Source organism: Vanessa tameamea, chromosome 6 (assembly GCF_037043105.1).
Source record: "Vanessa tameamea isolate UH-Manoa-2023 chromosome 6, ilVanTame1 primary haplotype, whole genome shotgun sequence".
In the NCBI taxonomy this organism is placed as follows: Eukaryota; Metazoa; Arthropoda; class Insecta; order Lepidoptera; family Nymphalidae; genus Vanessa; species Vanessa tameamea.
Window position 1 is genome coordinate 1,178,532 of NC_087314.1, and position 19,466 is coordinate 1,197,997.

Below are 19,466 nucleotides of genomic sequence, written 5' to 3' on the forward strand. Positions count from 1 at the left end.
TCAGAAAACATCGAAAAGGTTTCATTAATAAATTGTTTAATTAAAACTGTGTCCAAATTTATGAAAGAACTTATTATGAATGCAAATTTAATAATGAGTTTAATTTTTTCTCATTGACATATTTTTTTTTTTTTATTATTTTTCAGGTTATTAAAGCACAATGAAAATGAATATTCAGCCATCAATTACAATAATACTTAAGATAACAACAGATATATTCCTCGAGCCTCTCTATTAATTTTTAACGACATTATATTAAAACAGAAATATGTTAAATGAGAATTATATTATTATATGAGAATTCCTTTTATAATATAACGATACTGTTTTTCTTTTTCGGCTTTATTAACGTTCGATAGTAGGGCTTTGCTAAGTATTATTTTGAGTTTTTGTTAAATCTGGCTAGCATGATCGAGTTCCCGTGTAATAAGTACCCGCCTGGGTAATAATATTTAAGAGCAATGCCTTAATTGTTATGTTTCAATTTAAATGGACAATATAACATATGGTTAGCGGCGCAAGTACGGCTAATGAAGTGCATGCAACATTATCGCTTGCCTTTGAATTTCAAACAAAAATGCTTTAATTTTAACAAGCCTTTGTAAAAATACTTTACAAAGATTATAGCTACAGATTATAGCATTAAGAAAGGCGTTATAGCTCCTCCATTAGCCTGTTAAATTCCCATGTACATTATGTCGTTATAAATTCAAGGCGTTCGCAATGCTTCGACAATTTCACACAAGCAGATTTACCTTGAGAAGTTTAACGGGCGCTTCGAACATTAAAAATTGAAAAAGCCTCAGAAGATGTGGCTGTAACGGTAAATATTGAAGTTGGAAGCTCAACAAAACAATGAAAGTCGAGTGGATAAAGCCGCCATGTAAATATATAATCATGTTATATAATGTCGTATTTATACGGGGCCGTTAAACGATATACTCGTGCCCTACATTAAAACATTACGCGAATAAAATGAAACGTTCGAATTTCAAAAAGCAAATCGATCTTCATGCAAATATCAGAACACAGCTTACGAAAAATGGTTTCTATTTTTAAAAAGTATTTCTATTCAATAATTCAGTCTGTATTTTCCTAAATTCCTATAAGAAATAATTACGTCATATTATTTACACACATTTGTAAAAATCCACTCACACTAAAACACATACAAATATGTATTTATAGATAATGTTTGTTGAAGTTAATTTATGTCAAAAGCTAATTACTACAGTAAGAATATTATAGAAGGGCGGGATCTTGAAGAGTATTGTCAAACTTAAAGTAAATTAACAATATGTTTGTGATATAAAGTTACTCTTTAAATGTATTCAGTACCTTTACTGAATTCGCAGTACTTATCTCGCGAGATTGTAAACTGTCGAAATAATGTGAACGGTATCTTAAAATAAAACGTTTAAAATATTAAAAAAGTTTTTTTTTTAATTCAACTAAAAATCAATCTTATAGATGGATTATTAGCCATAAGTTAAGATTAAACTGAGTTTTATTATCGGGCCCAAGTATGTAATAGTAAGAATAACCGGCAAGAAACTCGGTGACATTTCTTCGTAAATGAAATACATACAACACAACTTCACAGAACTGCAAATGTAAGCTTAAACATCCCTCCCGAGATTTCAGTTTCATTTTAGAGAATATTATAGTTTATTTAAATAATACTAAAACGTTAATAAAGTGCGGTCCTAAACTAACAACACGATATTCTTTGAAACCAGCGCCCGTAGCACGTATTTTATCTAAAGACGTAGTTATAAAAGTTGCATTAGCTACATTAAATGATAAAAATATATAATTAAAATTATATTCCATATTTATATTAATACTAGCTAAACGGGCGGCTTTACGGTAATTTATAAAAAAGTACATATACATTAACCATCCCTCATTTTACCCCCGTGTAGGGTGAATTAAAAAAGGTAACCTTTAAACCCACCCCCTCCTTTTTAATTTGAAAATATATCAACTTATTTGAACGAGCTAATTTCTGGATCTGTATCACGGTTTGAAAAAATCTCTTTAAGTTAGATAGTCCATTTATTGAGAAATATTAAAGGCTTGTATGAACGGTACTATTACACTCGGAGAGCACTAACGTTTAAAGATGAAACTGCGTGGAACAATTATATATAAAACCCGCCCCGGCTTCGCACGGGTGCAAAGCTGATTCTAAAAATTCTACAGAATGTCTTACAACGTTCACAGTTTTCAGTCATTAGACAATACAAACCCTTTATTTTAAATCTGTAATATCGTCGAAAATAATCATTTAAAATACATTCTGTAAAGGGCCATATTGACCTATATAAAATTCAGTGTCATTCATTCAATGTATTTAAGGTACGTAATTGGATAAGGATTAATCCTGTATTGTTTAAAATCAGTCGGTATCAGTGTTTCTCTATTATATTGTGAATGTATTATACATATAAACCTTCCTCTTGAATCTATCTATCTATTAAAAAACCCGCATCAAAATCCGTTGTGTAATTATAAAGATCTAAGCATACACAGGGACAGACAGCGGTAAGCGACTTTGTTTTATACTATGTAATGATAATGCTGAAGTAAGAAGTACAATGATTGTCGATCAGACGCGATAAAGACGATTTTAATATTTTATATAAACATAATATTATGAGATCTATATGACCGTAACATATATTTCAAATATTTACTTCGACTTTATTTTAGTATCGATGATAAATCTGAAACCGCATCAGGGTCTGCAGCCGCAGAATAAAATATCAGTTTATATGGTATAAGGAAATTTTATATGTTGTTGTTTCAAAATGAAAATCAAGATATTGTTTATTCGAGTAGGCTCATAAAAGCGCTGAATTGTCATGTTACAGTGTAGAATTTAATGAAAATACCGGTTCGGAAAATAGATTCTACCGAGAAGAACCGGCAAGAAAGTTGTGATGTTGTGACATGAGCTTTAATTTTTGTAACAGGCCAAGTAAATAATAACGATATTTACGAGAATTCATCAATGAATCGATATCAAACTTTAAGCTTCCATTAAACGCTTCTTCTATACTAATATAAAAGAGGATAATTTGTTTATTTGTATGTATGGAGGAGGTGATGTATATATGTATGTACATCATATAATTTTCTGTATTAATAAATTGCAGTCATGTGAAGACGGGGCGGGTTGCTGTTGTAAATGAGAAAGGTATGTGGTTTTTTTGCAACGTGCAGCAGCGAGTTGATTTGTGTGTATTTTTTTACCGGTAATATTTAAGAGATGTAAACCAATAAACTACCTTAATATGAATTTAATTCTTATTATATTTGTACATAATTGGTTTTTTTATTATATTGGTTGGCGGAAGAGCAGTTGGCGGAAGGCCATTATGGTAAGTGGTCACCACCACCCATAGACAAAGGCGCTGTAAGAAATATTAACTATTCTTTACATCGCCAATCCGCCACCAACCTTTGGAACTAAAATGTTATGTCCCTTGCACAAAGCCCTACCACCAAATATAAATAATAAAAAATATAATGTTTAGCTAAAGTAAATACTGTATTAAATATAGTCGTGTTACAACTTTTTATTGATTGGTAAAATCTTTTACTCGATTGGAAATAAATATCTCAAAGACTAACCGGCGAAGCGAGCTCAGTGAAATTTTTGTTTTTCGTTTGTAATCCTGAAAGTCGTTCTTTATTTATTTAAAGGAACACAAACAGAATATCCATATTTATAGTAGATAAAAGATAAAAAAATATATATTGTTTCTTTGCCTAAAGGAAACTTCCATCTATACCAGGAAAATATCTATACAACCAAAATTTAGCAAACATCGTCGCAGTAAAAACATTATTAGTGATGTTTATCAGTATCATAGCGCCATCTATCGGATGTCGGTCTGGGAAGCAATGTCTCATTAAAACACATACACTGTTTGACTATACCCTTAATCAGTAAAGTCTTCCAGAAGTTCAGCAATCGCCAACAGGCGAACCAATGATTATATTCTCTTCTATAAATAGTATAAAAAATAAAAGACATAAATTGACCTCGGACACAAATCTGTCTCTCGTAGAGTTACAAGTTCAAGGAAGCTGTGTACTTAATCAACTGAGGATTAAGTCGTCTTCGCCGGAAACAAGCGTCCAGAGCCGCTCAGTCGCTAGACGTCTGATTGCTAAGTCGCTTTCATAATTATTTATCAAGTCATCTTGCAAAAAAATCTCGTTTTTATTAACGGCATAATATAATAAATAATTTACATATTTAAAAATATATACATTGTTGCATAAAAGATTTATGTAATATGTTTAAATTTACGGCGATGATGACAAATGAAATTTTTGCTAACGTCCTCTCGACTGATTCACCGGAGCCATTTCAAGGAGGACTAGTCATATATGCAGGATCTATTTGAGTGTACAAGTGTGTGTAAAAGCACAGGCGCACTCCCTATTCCTTCACTCTGTATTCTCTTAATTCTTATCATCCAATGGAACAGCAAATCTGACATGACCGGAAATCGTTCAGTGCAGTACCAACAGTTTTACGTGTTGTCGGCGCTCGAGTGTTGTCATTGCCAACTTCTACATTCTGGGTTACAAAGAATTTTTAATCATTGATTTTACAAATATTTCAATAATATTTAAATAGACACTCGAACCGAGAGTTTTTTGTAAATGTTTGTCTATCTTTTCATCAGTTTAATTTAGTTGTTCTCAAAATCGACATTAATCTTTTATATCGGTAACAAAGCAGTTCAATCATAAAGTTTGAAGGCTACTAGAATATCGTCACGTGGTATACAACATCAAAATTATATTCTAGAGAATGAAAATCACGACCGTATATTATTATTTATCGTCACCAAATCATGAGCTTTACAGTATGATGAAAAACCTTACCTACACCCGCATTCAATTATAGACGTTACTACACGAAGAATAGGGTATATATTGTAATAATAAATAATTCTAAGTCTGGACCCAAATCGTGATTGCTTTAACCAACCCTTCAATTAAAAGGAGTCCGGTGTTAAATATTAATTGGCAGATAACTACATCATCTGTGAACATTTTTTAATGTTTCTCATGTTACTTAAATAGAATAAAGTAAAATTACTGTTTCTTTTTTGAAATACTAGCTTAAAGAGTAGCCTATATCCATCCTAGGAGTTCAAGCTTTCTTCATAGGAAATGTCATCAAAATCCTTTCAGTAGTTTAGCATTCATAATATAAGTATATCATAGAAATATTTCTAGAAGATGAACCCCTTCAATGTTACTAATAATTTGAAAGTAGACCCAACAGAAGTTTATGTCCAGTGGCTTCGAAAGGTCAGTCTCTTGAGTTTTTGGGACAATGAAAAACAAAAACTTTTTCCTTTACAAAGTCAGTTAAAAAGAGCTATTGCCATCAATTGTCACCTGTAGGCAATAAGCGAGAACAAAAACTTAGCTGGTTGGATGGCTTTTATTAGAAAACTTTTACCAACAATATAAGGCGTATGGAAAAATAAAGCTTTCGTACGTGGGACAAATAAAACATAACGACCGACGACAGTTACGTAAAAATATATATTTTTAAGTATAACAAGTACTCGATTATAATAGTTTAAGGTGAATAAGTAAACATGAATATATGTCATAACATATAATAACCATCATTGATTAACGTTTTGTAAGTACCTTCGTGTATTTCTGTAGAGGTATTCTGTAAAATCGAAACTCACCGCAGAAGACGAACATGAAATTTCACAATGGGCTACGACATTGATTATAACAATAATAAAATTTATAGGATACACGTGTCAATTTGTCACAAATGATATACGAAGCGAATTGTAATAGAATCGCATTGCTTACTTGCCAAAAATAAATAAGTGTCTTCAGGTACTCTGGCTTTTAGTTTCAACTAGATTATTTTGGTCAATTAAGTTTTTAAATAAAACAACTTATGTTCTATTATATACCTTGATTTTATATTGGCGAAAAATATTATAGTGGACAAATCTGTGTCCTAACACGACCGATGAGATCCCGCGGAGATATACCTACTAACTAACTTTAATAAATATTAAATTGTCTATCATATCAGACGCTGTCGGTTTTCCATTACTCATTCACGTCCCGCAAACACTTTAAAACAACTTAAAATCAATGAGAAATATTTTAATTACTTTTTACGAAATTGAAAACACGACTAAACAAAACGAAGTAACTTTTATCGAGCAATGTTTCAATAGTAATCCTTAAGTCTCAATATTTTCTGCAGAAGTCTGTTATTTGTTCGACTTTCATTCGAAGATTGGACATCGATACAACATCTAGGTAAAAGATAAATGTTATTTGAACGCTGGAAATATAACGAACGTTCGTTATTAGCAAGCAAACGTCAGATATTTATCTCTGAATTTATTTATCTATTGTTAAGATTGCCTGGAACAAGTGATTAATCTCAATATCTTCATTACGCAACGTAATATATTTTTCTTCTTTTTTTTCTATCGTAATGATAAAGAAGTCTTGCTCTTAAAATTGCTAAAATTATTTTCATTTTGATGTTAGTTTTTGAGCCGAGATGGCCCAGTGGTTAGAACGCGTGCATCTTAACCGATGATTTCGGGTTCAAACCCAGGCAGGCACCACTGAATTTACATGTGCTTAATTTGTTTATAATTCATCTCGTGCTCGGCGGTGAAGGAAAACATCGTGAGGAAACCTGCATGTGTCTAATTTCAACGAAATTCTGCCACATGTGTATTCCACCAACCCGCATTGGAGCAGCGTGGTGGAATATGCACCATACCTTCTCCTCGACGGGAGAGGAGGCCTTAGCCCAGCAGTGGGAAATTTACAGGCTGATTATGTTATGTTTATTATGTCTATATTTTAGGGAATACCTGATGGTATATCACTATTCCCCATACTTCACCAGCGTTAATATAGTTGGTGATCCGTCTTTGTGCAATCCCATTTGGGTAAGTACCGCTTATCATTTATTCTAACGCTGGATAGTATCTTTGTTTTCTGGTTCGAAGTGTGAGTGAGCCTGTGTAATTACACTATTTCCAGAGTGAGGGAAGAGTGCGCCTGTGACATTGGCTGCCGTAACCGAAACCAGTTAGGACGACATCAAACATTATATTATACTTATATATTTCTGTTTCTATTGCTTTTAGATACCTTTATATATTTTTATTCAAGCTAAAGGTTGACTGGCAGAGATTGCCTTCAGGCATTAGTCCACCTTTTATTCTATCTGTGTAGCTCTTTAAAGTGTTTAAATGAATAGATAAAATACCCACCAAGGCCGAACTAAACCTACCACGTGTAATCATTTTTTTTTATATAATTTTATTTATTTATTCAAAACACACAACAAGTAGCACTAGTTATAATATATATAAAACTTATGAAAACTATGTTTAAATTGAAAAGGAGAACTAGGATAAAATAAGTTTTTCATAGAATATAATTTAATTATCAGACAAATATTAGTTAAGTTCTTTGTAGCGTATCATGTGTCGTTGTTATTGCATACCACGAACACGATGCACATTCATCTAACCGAATTGACGATGGAAGATGAATTGACAAGTGCCTTCAACTGACAACAGTCCTCGATGGTAGTTTCACTGGATGAATTATACCGCTTTGACGGAGCGAAATCGTTTCTATTTCGATCCATTGCTGTCAAATATATCCACGATAATGTTTACTCGAAAATTTACTGACGTCACGATGTTAGTTTGTAGTGACATCAAAAGTCGTAATCGGTAGCTTTTGTTATCAAATGAATGAATCGGATGTAAGGTGTTGGTGGTGAAGTATAAAAATGGTTTATTATAAATTGAGTGTTTCTGTCTTAAGTGCTATATTGATACGAACATTTTGATATTTGTAAGGATTAATGTAATTTAGTTATAAAATGAACTGATGACAGAACAAACAGGACAAAATGGATGGTAAGGTTTTATATAAGCCCGTCTTCGTAGGTACCACTCACATCACATATATTCTATATATTCTATCGTCAAGCAGCAATATTTTATAGTTCTGTGTTCCGGTTTGAAATGTGAGTGAACCAGTTTCCAAGGTAGGTGGCGCATTGGATATGTAAGAAATGGGACAATTTCTAATTATATCATTAAAATCATTGATTATACTCATGGTTATTTATTAAATATTGTGCGTACATATGCGGGCAAGAATGTTTCAATGAAAATCATCAACATCAATCTGGTTTTCACGTCTATTGACACTCCCAACAACAATTATATGCATGTTTATTTGGTTTTTATTATTCAAATATATCACGGTCTGAACAAGATCATTACAAAATAGAAATATATAATTTAATTGAAATAAAAATTAAAATATAATCATATTATTTACGGATAGTAGGTATTTGTATTTACATAAATGTCAATGTAATTGATTTTTAAAATTACTATCATTGTTTGAGTCTTTGTCATCATCAATTTCAACAATACTTAAGACAATAATTTCTACTTTCAATTGTCATTGTCTTCCCAAACATACAATAGGCTTATATAAAGTAAAGTAAGTAATTAAAATTTAAAACTATCTAAGTATCGCGTAAAAATCACATCGATCGTCGTTTTATATTTTGTAGTACCTACTGAGTTTCAGATTATTCGACCAATTTAAATTGTTTCATCTAGAAATTCAATTATTGCTTTTACCACCGTCTGAAGACATCTTTAGGATCAAGCATCTAAACAAATATGTGAAATGACGATTCAAAAGTTCTTCAAAAGCCTACATGAATAAATTAAAATGATTTCGATTTTGATTTTAAAATAAACCTAATTCCATGACAATATATTTTCTTAATTTTCTACTAATTATATCTAATAATATGAAATTATAGTTATAATCATTTTACAAAAAATAGTAAAGCATATATTTTATTTTTCACAATTTAAATTAATAAATAGTTATATCGAAATATAAAATTTTTAAATAAAATAAAATATTTAATGGAATAGTAATATAAACTATAATTTTCCATTAATAATCATATTTTAAACTTTAAAAAATTACTCTTAAATTATTATTAGGTTTTATAAAAAAATAATTTCAAAATCCACGATAAAAAAAACAACTAGAAATCTGTTTTGCCATGGTAGTAAGAAAACGTCCAAGCTACTTTGAAATACTAATTTCGTGATGGTTAAAATATTAGAAAAGAAATTATTACGAAATAAATACGAAGATTTAAAATATTTTTCTTTATTTTTCACCTTAAAAGTATTAGTATACTTATTTAGTTCTCACTATTCCACTACACAATGATTCTACAATTAAACAATTCAAATAATAATCCAACGAAAACATAAAATACCCAATGTTTCACTATACGTCAGATGTATCTATAGCTACAGAAATACTGTTATTAAGCATGTCGGTGACGTGAACACACGATATTTAACCCATCCGAAAAGCATCTAACGCGCATAACCGACGGCCGCCGCGCATGCGCCTGTCATGAGCATGTCGGTGACGCGAACCTATAAGATTTTCCTCTACCAAAATGTTCCTAACGCGACTAAAGAAGTTTACACTTCAAAAAGCGCGGACTTAATATTTGTTGATTTCTAGGCAGGATATAAACAAATTTAATTGAACTTTACTGACTTGAATGAATATGGTGGAAAAGAGTAACAGCTCAGTGCCTTGTCGGTTCTTCGCGGTGGAATCTTCTCGAACCAGCGGTAGTTTTATATATAATTCAACACTGTAACATCACGCTTCTAAACTGCTTTTATGAGCCTACATGAATAAAAAAGATTTTGATTTTGTCAATTATAACATAACCGATTTAGATAACAGTTAATTTTAATTCAATCAAAAGTTGACAAGTATAGTAATATCGACGCTAGGAAGGGACAGCGTTACCGCAGTAATATGACGGACGGATCGTCATTAGGCAGCGAGCCTCGGTTATTACGGGCAAGTTGCGACGTTTATATTGTAAGAGATAATGCCTGTTATTTAGCGTCGCACCGCACTAATATTTGGTCGTTTTTTTCTTCAGCGACGTCGGTTCTCGTTAGTGATATCCGCCTGATGTTTACGCAGCGTTATTTTATTATTTACAAAGACGTTATTTTTAATGAATTCTCCGAGATCGTAAAGATTAGTTTATAAATATTTTTTTATTAATTTTTTCTTCGAACACTGTAACATTTCTATTTATGATAGACAATCATTAAATATAACATTTTTATATAATTTACCTAATATATAATTATCATTCAATAGGTTTTATTGTAATGTGTAAAAAGAATTATAAGTTTAAATCAAACAAACGCATATAGAATTGTCAAAACAACAGAAGGCGTAGTGGCTACATAGTTCCGTAGCATCGTAGCGCCGTAGCAGGCTACTAATGAGGCTACGATATTGTGCCGCCCAGCCGGCCGACCCTAGCGGCCTCTATAAATTGCTTTCATGCATATTTATTTATTCAAATATTATGTATGAATTGAAATCTCGTCCGCGACTACTGAAATATGGTCTTCCGCTGAAAATTGAATCACCCAGGCAAATTAGAGACACACAGGGTAATGGTAAAAAAACTCGATTTGAAATAAGAAGCATAACTTCGATGCTCTCCGGTCATTATTCGAGTACACTCCATAAAGTTAGTCTTTCGAGGGAGTAAGCTTGCAACAACAATTTTTTTTTCATATTTTGCTCTCTTGACGTTTGAGGAAATTGGACTTTAATGAGTAAACTTATGCATCGAGGCGTGCACTCATCTTGTTTTTGTGATAATACCACGTTTTCAAGCGCCCGTTAAAGTTGCAGTTTAATAGTTTTTTGATGACTCCGTACGGTTAACTTGTGTAAACGGGACACCGGTTTGCGAATATTAATATAAAACAAATTTAACTCGAACCGTTCGAGTTTTTAAAAATGAAAATTTTATTTTGTATTACTTATATTTTGTTCTTCGGTAGACGTTATCAAACAGGCCTACGCACAGCCTTTTACAGGAAGTAAACAAATTAAAAGACCATATTAGGTTTTAATAATACAAAATGCAGCAATAAAATTTGAATTACATATTCTGCTGAACATATCAGTCATTGTTACGAGTAAACAATACACAATTTGTTATAATATTAAATAATAATGCCTACTAATCACATAGATCGCGATTCGAACAATTTATACAATTACAAATATCTCCATAATTATCGAAAACAATTGTGTAACAGTCCGAGAGCTGTTCACAAATAATGAAATAAATGAAGCGAACGTTTCAAAGCTGGAAACTAATTAAACTCGGTTGAATCGATATCTACTTATAAATTAAGACGGTTTAGCTCTCAAAGGTAATTGAGTAAAAGTTCATCTTAATATCGGTAAAACGACGTTCTTATACATATATTTTATTTATATAAGAAAACGAATTCTTATAAATCTTAAATCATATGTGATTGATGTTAATTCAGAATTAGCGATGTTTTATAATACAAGAAGAAACTCGACTCAACGACGACGTAGCAAAATATGATCGTAAAATGTCAGAAGTTGACATACGATATTAACTCAAATATGTATAATATTTAAATGTAAACAGAAGTCAAAATAGCGTATCTCGTAAGTCGGTTTTCAATATTTCATAAGTGAAATATTGATATCTGGATGAGTACTAATAACTCATCACTTATTCCACCAAATAAAAACATTAACACTCTCCACTAATGTGTTCCAGCTTGAAGGATGCGCTAGTGTAATTACACCCACTAGATGTATAAAATCTTCAACCGTAATGTCAATGAAACATTGAGTGTTTTACACTCAATGTGTCCATATCTATAGGTGATTACTTCCCATCGTGTCAATAAAACGTAAACTAATATTAATTTAATTAATTGGAAACGTAGTGTTGACTGCACATGCTGTAAATATACGTAATATGTAGGATATTTGGTCAGAAATGGATTCAACTTTACGACTTGGAATGATATAGTGTGGTACAGGTTTTGTGCAAAATGAGACAACGTTTTGACATAATCACTGTATTTTCAAAGTCAGAAATTACAATAAGTCATTAAACACTGAGAGTTGAAACATTGAGCTGGGTAGTTAGTGTCCTGGCCAACGTTCACTAAGCAACTGAACTTAAAACGTAACGACCACTCACCAAACGACAATTATATTAATTTAAAAAGGTCTTTAATTTTATATAATATGTTCAATTCGAATTTTAAAATAAGATCTTACAAGGTGGAACTTCAACCGGAGCTCGACCAATCAGTCATCAATTAAATAGATGAATTAGTATGCGACATTCATTAATACTACGATCGTAAAATATGTGTCTGAACGCAAAGTAAAAATGGCCTCAAAACGACGAGTATTTTTAAGTAAAAAATGAAAGTTGAAGGAAAAATGCTATCGTATAAAAATGTTATACTTCATACACATGCACTGTCAAGATGAGTCCTTAATAAATTAAATAGAGATAAATTATCAGTCCTTATAAAATTTGAACTCTTTGATCTTAACAGATAATTCGCAAAGGACTTTCAACACATTTCGCTTATGTGAAAACACCTTTACAGTGAAGTTTCTCCTTGAGAAGTTACCTTATATTCTTCGCTTACTTTATATTATTTAGCTTTGATACATTCGCAATTTAAGTTGTCTAAAACTCGTCGAGAAGACGGCAGGATTAAATTATATATTTTTCCTCTTATAAACAGATACGATAGCCGCTACGGGGGAGAGAAAACAGTAAGAAATACAAGATAACGCAGTCACACTGAAGTTAAGAAAATATATATAAAATAAATAAAAATGTTGGTATTAATAAACATGAAATACGTATTAACATTAGAAAAAAAATAACAATAAATTAAAGCAGAGAAAATAATTAAAGCTCAAGGTCAAATAGTATTAAAGTATTTATAAAATAGTAAATACTTAAAAAAAATATTGAACAGATTTGTTTGTACGCGTCAAATTTGCAATTTTTTTAATCAGTTCTAACCAACAGAAGCAGTACACACTCACACACAATAAATGGTACGATATTGAAGCATAAAATCTGGTATAATCTTTATTCCTTCTGTACATGGAACAGATAAAAACTCTTTTTAAACTGCTGCATAATATTTTTAAACTAAAAATAAAAAAGCCTTAAAAAAGACGGAAAAGTATAAAAAATAACACCAAATGCCTTGTCCATTGCTCGGCAAAGGCCAAAACATTGTAAGCCGAAGAAAGTCATTTTTCAAAGGAATATATCAGATCACACAGGTCCTTGCCTTAATGTGTTACTTCAATTAAACTATTTTTAATTAGCAACAGTATCAACAAACTGCATACACGTGTTCATATATATCAAATAGGTAAGCGAAATGGGAAATGGTCACCACCGCCGTAAGAAATTAACACTTTAAGAAATATTAATTATCCCTACAATGCACCATCAACTTTGGGAACTAAGATGTTATGTCCTTTATGCCTGTAGTCACTCAGGATCACCATCCTTCAAACCTGAGCGCAACAATACTAAGTATTCTTGTTTTCCGGTAGGGTATGTGGCGAGTGGGTACCTACCCAGATGGGCACCAAGTGTCTAAAAGATTAATATGAATATAATTCTTACCTTAATACCAATGTGGATGGGGAAGTCAGACGCCAGAGCAGGCTGAGGGTGAAGGGCCGGCAGAAGCGGCAAGGGCAGGGGACAGGACATCATAGCTGCGCCAACCTAAAATATAAACGTCATATTTGAAAACATTCACAATAATGATCCGAGCCGCTATCCCAACATCTGCAACCGTAAACCACTGGATTAACATCGCAAGTATCCATTGGACGTATTTCATACTCTGCCCTTATGTATTTTAAAATTCACTCTACTACTGGTCTGTTTGAATTTCTCACATAGGTACTTAAATCTCCTATACATTTTTCACGAGCTTTTGTAGTTTTCGTACTATGGGCTCTTTGCATATACCGCTGAGAGTTACTGAAATAGAATTTTACAATTCCAAGAGTATTCCGACTGATTTTTACTATTGTTGAAACAAACATAACACGTTGAAAGAAACCGGAGCTTGGAATTAAATTTAACTAAGTTTTTTCGTATATTTTTGGAACTTCCGAAGTCTGTTAACCGATTATGCGTGGTTAGTAATTCTTTTATGATAATTTATACGCTTGTACTAAATTCCAGAAAACTTTGTACACGGGTAATTTAATCTAAAAAAATCGTAAAACGATAGATTTGGTTAGAGTTTTGTTTATATGTTTTTCATGTAACATATTTTGACTTATTAAGCCCTACAACAAAACTAGACTATCGCCTTGATATATTTCGGCAGTGGAGAGGAAGAAGAGCTGAAGCACCAAAATGATGCCTTTTGGAAATGAGGTTCAAATTATTTTTTTACATCTTTTTTCCTAAAAGAACAATTTTGGCGCTTTAGCGTTTCTTCTTACTGACGATATAATTTTTATAAATAATCCATACATAGCCCACAGCTGGGAAAGGCCTCCTTTAATGCTGAGGAGGTTTGGAGCTGATTCCAAGTTTCTAAATGTGGCAGAATTTCATTCATGCTGCATCTCGTGATGTACTGATTCTCCCTGAATACGAGATGATATATAAAAACAAATAATAATCGATAAAGCTCGATGAGCCAGATGTGCTTCAGCAGTCTTGAATTATTTTTTATTTTTATTTATCACAGGTAGACGGAACTGGCAAATAGGCCACCTCATGGTAAGTGATTATCATAGAAATTGTCTCTGTTAACCCTTTTTACGTCGCGAATTTGCGGCACCAACGTTGGGAACTAATACTGAGAAGATTATATATTATATTATATAAGTTATGGTTGTATTACACTGGCACACAACAATAGTAAATAATGCTGAATAGCAGTAGAATATGTGATGATTGGGTACGACGTAAGACTCAAATTTTCTACTCATTGTAAATTTACCTGAAATTAATATATTAATCATATAACACCACACTGATCCCACGTTACATGGAATCGAAAATGTCGAAAACAATTTAGTTAGCGATGAATTTGAAAAGCGGATATAAACCGGTATGTGCTCTAATATTCCGTATGGGCCGGTGCGCCAGTTGAAAACCTTATGAATAATATATAGGCGTGAATGTACATCGCGGGAGATCAAGCGGCATTACCGGTGCCGGTGACAAATATGAGCGTCGAACAAACGGACAGGGCGACATTGTGATGTTTTATTCGCACCCTTGTGCTCATATGTGGCGCTGAATTGTTTTTCGAATTTCTTTATGTCATTTTTTTATTGATGAGTAATCGACTTTAAATATTGAGCGTATTAGGTTGATGTTATGATCTAATATGCGGCAAGAAATCATGTTTTGTTTTACAGTCAGAATAAATTAATACTTTTGCATAATCAACACATTTAAAAAAAAAAAAATACTAAAATTAATAAACTTTTTTTTGTAATGCCTAACAGAATAAACTACCAAAACTTATACCGCGAGATGACGCACCTTTTGGAGAAGGCTTTAATAAATAATATTATCATAAAACTAACTTCGCTCCGCAGTTTGACTCGCTAAAAATATTACATTGCATTGTCGAGATTCCAATTTTGAATTGAAATAAAAAAAAGGAACGAAACGAACTATTGAAACAGGCCATACACAATTTTTAATATACTTAATGAGATATAAATGAAAACAGATGAAAGGAAATAAATTGGTAAAAATTTTCAAGTAACATGAAACGATCGAATAAACTCCTCGATTCGTGTAAATAGTTTATCGAGTACCGAACTCGGTTTGTAAACTCCATTTATCAATGCAAAAAATCTAATCGAAAACGATGCGCTTGATAGCTAAATATGTATATTTAATCGGATACGACTAGTGTGTACGACTTCTTACTAAATTGGGTTTTTAGTTGATTCGATATTTAAATTACTAATTCAAATTAATCACTATTAGTATAAATCTCACTCTTGCTCATTCTGATTATCTTCGTGATATAGGATGGGATAGTAAACTAATATTCTTCAATATTATTGTATTACATATATAAAAAAATATGCTTGTTTTCATTTATAATTTTTTTTATAATTTACGCGTAAACTTTGTATTGAATTTTTGGTAATTGTTTTAAGGATTATGCAATAGTTCCATCTAGGTACAATAGGTAACCCGGGGGTCGTATTGGATGAAAATTGTTTAGAAAAAATACTCGATACGAGTATCTATTGAAAACTATACAAACAAAAAACAATGGCAGGGGTATTACACCGTTCATAGTTACACGAGTACTTATAGGTTATTAGTAAGTTCATTTGATAAAAGAGTAACTACGGAATTCCATAACGATTTATACAGTAGAATCTACGTTCCGAATCGATGGTTACTTTACATCCAATTTAACTTTATAAAATGTTTTAAATGTACTAATAAGAGCCTTCTCAGACAAAATAAATTTTAATGCAAAATCAATTTCATCAACACAGTTTAAATGATTTTTATCAATTGTATAAAATTATTGCACTTCAAGCCTACCAAATCCAACGGTTTAGAGTCTAGTATTCAATAATGCCTTAAATTATCTTTGCAAAGTCTATGCAAATAACATTGATTACATTACATTAACAGCCTGTAAATTTCCCACTGCTGGGCTAAGGCCTCCTCTCCCTTTGAGGAGAAGGTTTAAAGCATATTCCACCACGCTGCTCCAATGCGGGTTAGTGGAATACACATGTGGCAGAATTTCGTTGAAATTAGACACATGCAGGTTTCCTCACGGTGTTTTCCTTCACCGCCAAGCGCGAGATGAATTATAAACACAAATTAAGCACATGAAAATTCAGTGGTGCCTGCCTGGGTTTGAACCCGAAATCATCAGTTAAGATGCACGCGTTCTAACCATTGGGCCATCTCGGCTCATATTGTATGCGAATAACAACAGTATTTTATATCAGCGTCTAGGTAAACATATTAGCAAGGTGACACCTCAATGCGGTTGGGGTGAAATAGTTAAGCGACACTATAGATTATAATTCATTAAAGTAATTAATGGACTTTAGTAAGTGACATAATGATACAACTTTCTCAGCTCACGCATAGTTGGGAGGGTTGTCTCTGGGGACAGCGTCGGTCAGCCCGTTACATATAGGCAAATCAGTATAGGAAACTTTTATCCGCCTAGTTTTTGTACATGTTTTTTTCCGGTTAAGGTGGACTCTCAGCAAATTCGTACAATTTCCTCACTCATAGAAATCTATGTTGATAGAATAAAGCAGTATCAGAATTTTGTCTCCCAAATCCCAAGTGCGTCTCGCCAATGTAAATATTTTCGTACTTTACGAAGACGATTGAAATAATGACTAAATCTGAACACGTCTTCGGAATTGACAATTGTACCGCGTTCACCGTTACGATAATATCATGACCTCATTGCAAAATTTTTATTGCCTCTTCGCGGTCGATGGTTTTAATGAATTTGTAGATAACAACGCGCCTTAAGAATGAAACGGTTGCTTCCAGGCCAATACAAAATATAAAAGAAAAACCTTTTTGAAAAATAAACAATCGTTTATTTAAAATATAAATAAAATTCATTACAAATATATTTAATATACATAAAATATGTACAAATAAATCAGAAAAAATAACTTACTGCTAAAACAGTAATCTAGTGCTGACAATTCTGGGCTCTCAGTATATGAAAGCGTTAAATTGTTACTACCACGAGTTTATAAACAATCTCACGAGATTGTAAACTGTCGTATAATTTTAAACGTAAAATATTTCCTATTTTTTGGATTAATTATATTATTATATCATTAATTAATTAATCTATATAGCGATAACCTAACCGAAATATTGTCAACTGAATCTCGCGAGATTGTAAACTGTCGTTGGAAGGCTTATACATACTCTATGTATAACTTATCGTAGTTATTTTCGAGTTAGAGTTACAAACGTGATCTTTACATAATATTTCCTTTAAAACAATTATCACTAATAATAATGCTAAGCCACTCGAATTACAGAGAGAACAAAAGAAAAAAAAAACCACGTCATCTCCCTAACTATAAATGTAAATTCGAAACGCTGCTTGCGATGCGTCCGTATCGTATAAAGATTTCGATTTTGGCACGAAGTAAGGTTGCAACGTACAAATCAAAAGCGAAATAATTTATATATATTCCATTCGTTCTGTCATATATATAGTTGTTTGTGATTCGATAACCGAACCGACCAAATCATATCTTACTTCTGTAAAATGAATTTTCATTCACGTACAAATATTTATTCATACATGAATGCAGTCTGATCGAATTTTCAGGGGAAAACATCACAATTTTCACTTTATACAGGCTGTAATTAAAAAAAAAAACCGTCGTTTTGAGATTGAAAACATGAAGTTTATCCGGTTGTTTTAATACTTTTTAATAAACTTCTCTCCTTTTATCATTAATTAACGCAGATCGATTACTTTTATATAACGTTGACGGTTTCAATTATTTTATCGTTCTCCCCAAGTTGAATAGCCAATACTAATTAATTACCTATCTATTTAATTAATTATTTCAAATTCCCAACATTTATACGAACGGACTGCGAGAAATGCTAGCGATTGTGTTCGTAAGTGTTGACTGGGTATCTAGTTTTTGTAGCTGTATATATTTTATTATATCATTAACATAGATGTGTGAATCTTATCGTGTCTTTACAATCTAAATCTGATTGGTGTTTTTTTCACGCACACATTTTTACAAACATTCTTACTTGTGTTGTATGGATGTGTGGTATCATCTTTCATTTAGAACAGCCTGTAGGCAGTCGTTTCATTTCTAAGGTATGTTAATACCTTTGATATGGTTTTTTTCGTAAATTATGATATCCTCTATATAACGTTGAAGTAATATCGAACGAGTTAAATGGTTAAAGATTTGACATGAGGACTTTTAAAAATTTGACCCGATGGGATAATTTCCGAATAGTAAGTTAAAAATTGGTACGATTCGTTTATCGGCAACCAAACTTTCTTTATGAGTCGAGGATTAATTTTCTCCCCTATTCAACGTTACCCGTGTTTTTGGTGTATTACTTCGGTGGTCGGTTTTCCCTCATTAACTCGGTGAATGCCGGCTCCCTTTATTATCACTTACAGGTAATATTTAATGCTAACCCAATCGTAGATAAGCAGACATTTGATGAATAAGATTCAAACTTGAACTATAATGAACTTATCCACATATATTTATATACACACACTGCTCCCTGTACATCACACGCACACTAAAAAACTCAGACACACAATAGACGCCTTTATTTAAGCTTTATACGCATAAGAATTCTATTGAGTTCACCTACTATTTTTGATATTAAATAAACGTTCATATAATATTCATAAAATATTACGTAAATAATAATC

At 32.1% G+C, this 19,466-nt stretch overlaps 1 protein-coding gene across 9 annotated transcripts in view; it reads right to left on the minus strand.

Moving 5' to 3' along the window:
• Nucleotides 1-19,466, minus strand: part of LOC113393181 (polypyrimidine tract-binding protein 2) — a 459,009-nt gene that overhangs the window by 263,237 nt on the left and 176,306 nt on the right. For all 9 annotated transcript variants that reach the window (XM_026629923.2, XM_026629929.2, XM_026629925.2 and 6 more), the window contains one exon: nt 13,658-13,762. In XM_026629923.2, coding sequence (XP_026485708.1) covers nt 13,658-13,750 — 93 coding nt within the window. In that variant the 5' untranslated portion in view covers nt 13,751-13,762. The remainder of the gene's footprint in view (nt 1-13,657; nt 13,763-19,466) is intronic.